The sequence below is a fragment of the Apodemus sylvaticus genome, chromosome 19, assembly GCF_947179515.1.
Source record: "Apodemus sylvaticus chromosome 19, mApoSyl1.1, whole genome shotgun sequence".
Classification (NCBI taxonomy): domain Eukaryota; kingdom Metazoa; phylum Chordata; class Mammalia; order Rodentia; family Muridae; genus Apodemus; species Apodemus sylvaticus.
The window spans coordinates 56,988,645-56,996,694 of record NC_067490.1 but is presented as its reverse complement, the minus strand read 5'-3'; the positions used below and the strand labels follow the sequence as shown (position 1 = coordinate 56,996,694).

Genomic DNA, 8,050 nt, shown 5'->3' with positions numbered 1-8,050 from the left:
AACCAGTAACTAATTATCCTTTGTGCTCATTATTATTATGATATTTTCATAAACATGTTAGGATTATTAGTAAGTTTATATGTGTACCAGTGTGGCAATGGACTAGAAGAGGTAGGAAGAATTGGGTTTGTATTACTAGATTATAGTCATATATTTTTCATTAACTTGAAAAATCTATAAGTAAATTTAATGAAATAGGTTCAAAGAATAACATCAAAACTTGCTATGAAATAGATTTATAATATATATTTTCTAGAAAATATCATTATTTTAACATTACCTATGTAACATATTCATTATAATAAAAGCATTCTTTGTGTTCAGTGTTAACAGACACTAACAACAGAACAAAAATAATTTTCCCCAATGAATTCTTCACTTAACAGTAACTTCTTTATAGCTCCCTTCAAGGACTCATTTCTCAGACTATAGATGACAGGGTTGAGGGTTGGGGGTAGTACTGTGTAAAAGATAGAGAGCATGAGGTCTAAAGCAGTTGGTGAGTCTGGGGTTGGCTTTAGATAGGCACAAATCCCTGTTGAGAGAAAAAATGACACAACGAAGAGGTGGGGCAGGCAGGTGGAGAAGACCTTAGATCGGCCTTCAGCAGAGGGCATCCTGAGAACTGTGGAGAATATCTGGCCATAGGAAAAAGCAATCCCCGTGAAGCAGACGAAGGCCATTACAGACATGAAAGTAGACACTCCCATTACCCCGAAGTAATCATTAGAGCAGGAGATCTTGAGCAACTGGGGGATATCACAGAAGAACTGATGAATTATTTTGTCACCACAGAATCTGATAGACAGAGTACTTGCTGTGTATAAAGTTCCAGAGATGCCTCCACTTAGCCACACAGCTGCCACAGCCCAAGTGCACTTTCTGGGACTCATGATGACCTCATAGTGAAGTGGGAGGCAGATAGCCACATAGCGGTCATAAGACATCACTGTGAGAAGGGCTGTCTCACTCCAGGCCAAAGCTGTGAAGAAAAAAACTTGCAGCATGCACTGGCCATATGAAATGTAGCCACTTTGTGCTAGGGAACTCTCAATATACTGGGGAACTGTGACAGAAAGGGATGAGAAGTCCAGAATGGAAAGGTGCTTTAGAAAGTAATACATCGGAGACTGGAGCTGTGGGTCCAGTGTTGTGATGGTGATAATGATGAAGTTACCTGCTGAGCCGAAGAGGTATGTCACCAAGAAGAGCAAAGCCTGTAAGATCTGCAGCTCATGGTTGTCAGAGAACCCCATGAGGAGAAATCCACTCATTGTGGTTATGTTTCTTGTAGCCATTTTGAGAATCAATTTGTGGTAACAGCTAGAAAATAAAAATGTTTTTGAAATGCAATGCAATATATATGTGTGTGTGTGTGTTTAATACATATATATATATATATATAAAACAGAAATTATACATAAATGTTCTATTTTCTCTATTCCTGCTAATGTTTAAGGAATTGCAGTTTATCAAGTTTTCAGACTTGATAAATATTCCTTTATTGGCGAGAATCTGCAGGATAAAACAGTTCTTCTGTGATGAAGTTTAGACTTTTTGATACTTAAGTAATAGTTAGAGGTGAGTACAAGTGTCACAACTCACCATATTGTTTTGCTTTCTCTAAAATCTTTTCATTTTCCACTAGGGAAACCTATGACTTTTAAGTCACAGTAGAAATACCATTTTGAGATATTGGTTAAAGTTTTCTATTCTTTTTCTTTTACTTTCTTTTTTGTTGTTGTTGGTTTTTTTCGAGACAGGGTTTCTTTGTATAACCCTGGCTGTCCTGGAACTCTCTCTGTAGACCAGGCTAGCCTCAAACTCAGAAATCCGCCTGCCTCTGCCTCGCAGAGTGCTGGGATTACAGGTGTGCGCCACCACCACCCTGCCTGGTTAAAGTTTTCTGTACTTACATTTTATGTACTTCTGAATTATATTTTGTATACCTCTGTATTGTAACAGATGGTCTAGCTGTGCACAGGTGATAGACACTTCCTTCCTAGCAAACAATGTGCTCATTACCATAGAAACTACATGCAGTGGTACTAAGAGCCTAATCAAATGAGGCATCCTACTATTTTTCTGTTTTTTAAGTGTAGCAAGCCCAGAGCCTTGAACTTTCTCAGCAAGCACTTTAACCTTTTTTCTACTTTTAAATGGACTTTTTATGGAGCTTACTTTTGCAAAGGAAAATATGTGTCATTTTCCAATTTGGTATCTAACTTGATGGCCTGGAGTATAGTTGGTATCTAAAAACAAAACAAAACAAAACAAAAACAAAAAACAATAAAAAAATCCCCTGCTTTTGAATTGTATGTGTGGGTGTGTATGGGGATACATGTGCATGCTTGTGTCTGAGTAAATCATCTTGTAACACTGTTTTTTGTGAGAACTCTGAATCTTGAGATTAAAACAGTTCCTCCTTGTTTTAAACTCAGAGGAATAGCCATCTAGTGCCTGCCTTTCCCGAAATAGTGCAGACTCAGGCTGCCTTTCTCACATTCCTTTTGTAGAATAAACTCAACCTCTGAGTATTCCATTTCTACAGTTTTCCCTGATAGAGGCCTGTTTTAAGATTGTAATAAAGCATCAGTAAATTAAAAGTTTTAAAATATACTTAGCTGCCCCACTGGAAAAGCTCTTGGCTTTAATCCATAAAAAAGGATCAGAAATTTAATCTATCTTGGGTACCATCAGATTAAATGGTTTTCATCGAAGCCACAAACGATACAATATAAAGTCGGAAAAACTAAACACTGTAAAGTTGCCTCAAACATTTTCTATATTTCTCATTTCTGCTCTGTTGTAACTGGTAAAATATTAACAGAATTATTGTTCATTATTTTTGTTTTCATTTTGTCAAACTGTACAAGGAGTTGACAAGAAACTGAGAATCTAAACAGTTAATTACATTCAGCACTGAGTTTTATAAGAGAAATTCTGGTAATTTTCAGTAAAATTAAAATTTTTTCTGCTCTACACATTTAGTTTCATTTTTGTTAAGCTAAATATTTTAAGATCCACTTTACAGGAAGAACTTAAATCTCAGATGTTTTTTATAACAGCAATGAGATGCAAAATTTGAACAGTGGCCTTTTAGTTTGACACCAATTTTTTTTTCACCCAAAAATATAACTATCAAGAAGAGTCATGAATGACTTTGGGGAAAACACAGTTTTTATAGAACATGTAACACTGAAAGGTTGATCTCTACTGCTTCCCTCAGGTAGCATTTTAAAAATAGTTTTCCTGATTCCTGAGTTATATAAGCACATTGCATATCAACCTTTCTTATTTATGGTTCTCTTGCATAATATTTTAAAACTTTTACACGGATCACATATGTGGTTTTTATTAATTTACTCATTTTCAGTAAGGTGAGCTTCCTTTCTTCCTTGATTGAATTATAACTTTGCTATTTCAACCTTCATTTAAATTCTGCAGTTTAATGTACTGCAAGGATTTATAGAATAACTTCCCTGCATTCATCCTTTTATATTGGAAAACTCGCCTTAGGATTTCTTGGTGTGTAGGCATCTATCTAAACTGATTACCACCTGTGATTAAATTACTTTTCTACAACCATAGAGTTTTAAAATGTGCTGTTGAAGACAGGTTTGTTTTTTTTTACTGTTTTTTCGTTGAGGGGTGGAGCTAACATAAAAACCAACTGAATGACAGTGTGCCTCATTTTCTCTACCACTTTGTCACTTGGCATTTGGATCCATTGAAATGGTGCAGGGGATTTGGTGAGACTAGGATTTTATTGCCAGCTCAGTGGTTCCTAAAGTAGCAGATCTGAGAATCTACTGGGAAGAAAGTTTCAACCTAGAGAGCAGAGCCTCAACACTTAGCAATTTTGGTTTATAAGGTCACGTGACACCCAAAAGGCTGTATACTTACCACCCTCCTTAGTGTTGCTGCTGGTAAGAGCATCACATAGAAATCCACTTTTGGTTAAAGCGTCATCTTATTTCCGGGCACTGGGAACTGGTTTTGAACATTTGCTTCTTACCTAATAAATAAACCATGGAAATTCATATATTTTGGTGTAAAACAGTTTGAATTTAAACATATATTACAGCCGGGTGGTTGTGGCGCATGCCTGTAATCCTAGCACTCTGGGAGGCAGAGGCAGGAGGATTTCTGAGTTCGAGGCCAGCCTGGTCTACAGAATGAGTTCCAGGACAGCCAGGGCTATACAGAGAAACCCTGTCTCGAAAAAACCAAATCCAAAAAACAAAACAACAACAACAGACACACCATGAAATCCTTAGACAAATGGATGGAGCTGGAGAACATCATACTAAGTGAAGTAACCCAGTCTCAAAAGATCAATTATGGTATATACTCACTGATAAGTGGATATTAGCCTAGAAACTTGGATTTCTCATGTCATAATCCACATATCAAATGATGTCCAAGAAGAACGGAAGAGTTGCCCCTGGTTCTGGAAAGACTCAGTGCAGCAGTATAGGGCAATGCAAGAACAGGGAAGTGGGAAGGGGTGGATGGGGGACCAAGGGGAGGGACGAGGACTTTATGGGACTTTCGGGGAGTGAGGAGACAGGAAAGGGGAAATCATTTGAAAGGTAAATAAAAAAAATATATCGAATAAAAAATGCAAATTAAAAAACAAACATAAAATCACTATATATTACAACTAATTCTATACTCCTTTTTTTTTCCATTTTTAAAATTTTTTCATTTATCTTTTTTCTTCCAGGCCAGACTGTACTCTTAACCCCAAAAAGATAAAGTGTGCAACATTGCAGGGTCCTACTGCAACACATACACCGCAGAGCAATGCCGGATAGTAATATAGGCATGTAAGAGAAAGTAACATTAGTTCAGAAAACATTACCTTAAAATAATTTCTCCACTGCTTCCAGCCAAATCTTTATTCAGGCTTGTAACTTCATGTATGCAGTCTTATGTTCCTTTTATCTTTCTTTTGACTACTTTGTGGGTTTCTTTTTGTTTTATTTTGCTTTGCTTTTTATTTGTTTGTTTAATCTCTCTCCTGTCAATATTTTCTCTGGCTCAGCTCAGACTCCCCTGGTTCAGTTGTCACCATCTGTCTTCTCTTCTCAGTCTGCTAGCCCAACTCATGTACAACTGCTTCTATTTTCACTCTGCTCAATCACTTTTCTTCTCTACCCTACTCAATCTTCTTTCTTCCTGCATCAACTGTTTTCTCTGACACTATTCTTCTGACTCCTGAACCATCCTCCTGCTTATTCCTCAGTTCTACTACTCTCTCTCTTTCTCACAGTCTCTGTTGTCTTTTTATATCCTCCCATCCCAGAAGTCCAATAGCAACTGACACTGTAAAGCATAGGATCATTTAAAGGGGTAGGTGCATAAAATATTTCATACTACAGAGGCTATCAATATAAACTTGTTAATAGTTAATTATAGTAAAAAACAAGTTTTATGAAAGTGAGTAAATGACTTTCAGTATAAAAACAAATACTGCTGTGTACTCATCAACCCTTATCTCTCTTCTTTGTATTAACAGAGTACATGTCCCAATCCACCTTTCAACATGGTTGGGCATTCACCTTATTTACATCTAGTCGAATGTAGGTAGACGTGAAACATCTATTTCCAGGCAGGACTCATAGAGACCTTATGTAATTTTTGTTTAAAAACCAAACACAAACATGCAACTATTGTTTAATCAAAAGATTGAATCCATATATATTTGGGCCTTGAAAATGAAAGTAGTGCACAAATATTCAGTTCTGCTTGTTTTTAACATCCTCAATCTGGAAACAATCTAAATATTATTTAATGGGTGAAATGCTAAGTATATTTAGTGCATCTGTATTACAGCATACCACTCAAGAACAGAAAGGGAAAGGTTTATGTATATGGATGAGAACAGTGATAAGTGTCAAAATGTCAACATCAGAAGTTCACATGATGTATGATTCTATGTATTTTTGTACAACTCCTGAAATAACAATGTTTTGAAGATAGGGAAAATACCTTTGATTGTTAAGGATTGGAATGTGGTAGGGAAGGAAGGTGAATGTAACTATGTAAAGGGTAAGACCATAGACATCCGTGTGGTGATAAAATAGTTATGTCTCAACAGAGGTAGCAGCTATATTGCTTCATACGTGTAAGAAAAGACTATAAATCTATGATTTGATATTACATTGGAGCAATGTAAGATAGATAAAGGAGGCATGGTACAGATCTGTTCTAATTTGCAACTTCTGAGACTCTAGAATAATTATGAAAATTAAATAAAACAAGATTCTACTGAGCATTCTCATTTTCATTCCATGTTGTTCCATGATCAGAGAGGACTCTGAAACACAATAATGGAAAGAATCTACCATTCACTTGTGGTATACTGTATAATTTTAGACATCACTGTAGATGAACTCTGAAAAAAGATAATAGATATTTCTTTCACCTGAGTGCTGTGCTGGTTAAATTTTGTCAGTTTAAGACAAGCTATGATCATCTGTAAAGAGGAAAACGCAATTGAGAAAATGCTTCAATTTTGTTGGCCTGTAAGCAAATCTGTGGATGCATGTTCTTGATTAATGGTTGATGTGGAATTGCACAGTCCTCTGTGGGTGGAGCCACTCCTGGACAAGTGTTTTTGGGTTGTATAAGAAAGCAAGCTGAAAGGGGAGGGGGGATATTGGGAAAGATTTTACCATTGGCAATGTAAATTAAGATGATATTCAATGAAAGAAAGAAAGAGAGAGAGAGAGAGAGAGAGAGAGAGAGAGAGAGAGAGACAGAGACAGAGAGACAGAACGAAAGAAAGAAAGAGAGAAAGACAGAACAAAAGAAAGAAAGAAAGAATGAAAGAAAGAAAGAAAGAAAGAAAGAAAGAAAGAAAGAAAGAAAGAAAGAAAGAAAGAAAGAAGGAAAGAAGGAAAGAAAGAAAGCTGAAAAACTCCTGGAAAGCAAGCCAGTAAGCATCGCTTCTTCATGACTCAGTTTCTGCTTCCAGGTTCCTGCCTTAAGCTCCTTCACTAATTTCCCTCAATTATGGATTGTGGACTATAAGATGAAATAAAGCATTTCCTCCCCGGGTTGCTTTGTGTTTCTGGGATTTATAGTGACAACAGAAAGCATATGTGTCAAGTTGAGATATTAAACTATGAAGTCAGGCCTTATGTGGGATGTTTCTATATGCAGTAGATAGTAGTTAACATATAAACTCACAACTTGTCAAAGTACAAATACTGAGCCATCCATATTGTTATATCATTGAACTCTATGACTCAGGGACCATCACTGAAGACGGTATGGAAAGACTGTAAGAGCCTTGGAGAAGCAGAAAAAATAGTGTCTTCAGAACCATTGTCCTAATAAATTCAAAGGGGCTATAATTGACTCCACAATACCTACATAAGCTTAAGCTAGTCACTATGGAGGTAGAAACGATTCATGAGCTTCCACATCTCTTACAGTCTACTGCAAATAGAAAACTGAATTGGGCTTAAATAAAACTGAGCCTGCCAACATACACTCATGTACTGGGTAGAGGCTCACAGGTCCCCTATTCCTCCTTGTTCAACTACTTCAGACTGATGAATTCTAGGGAATGTATGGCCATTGCCTTCGGTTGTGAACCAAATGGTGAACTCACCACTATTCTATGGGTAGTTCCAAATCTCTGGCCACACATTCTGGTCAAAACCAGAAAGCTACAAAGGAAAAAGTAACATTATGTGGAAATGTAGGAAAGGGATCTGTAGAGAAGAGGGGAGAAAGAAGAATAGCAAGTGTAAGAGTCAGATGAGAGAGCATGGGGGGGGGGAACAATACACCAAATACATGTAAAATATTTCATTGTACACATTTAATCAAAACAAAAACATGACCTTAGAATGCTGTATTAATATTCATAAAAACTTTATTTAGAATGATCCCATATTGTAGTCAGTGTAGTTGTTTACCAGCCAACAACATAATGAACAAGATATTCCCCTAGTAAAAGACATAACAAATCATACAACTGCAAAGTAAGTGTCCTATGTCTATGTAATGGAACACAATTCAGATAGAAAGA

At 36.6% G+C, this 8,050-nt stretch overlaps 1 protein-coding gene across 1 annotated transcript; it reads right to left on the bottom strand.

Moving 5' to 3' along the window:
* Window positions 1-326: 326 nt before the first annotated feature.
* LOC127669725 (olfactory receptor 14J1-like) lies at window positions 327-1,298 on the bottom strand. The gene has a single exon (XM_052163917.1). The coding sequence runs from the start codon at window positions 1,296-1,298 to the stop codon at window positions 327-329; it is 972 nt and encodes a 323-aa protein (XP_052019877.1).
* Between the last annotated feature and the right edge of the window lie 6,752 nt (window positions 1,299-8,050).

What these genes read in the sequence shown, in the direction of transcription:
- LOC127669725 (XM_052163917.1), bottom strand. Translation starts at nt 1,298, where the DNA reads ATGGCTACAAGAAACATAACCACAATGAGTGGATTTCTCCTCATGGGG.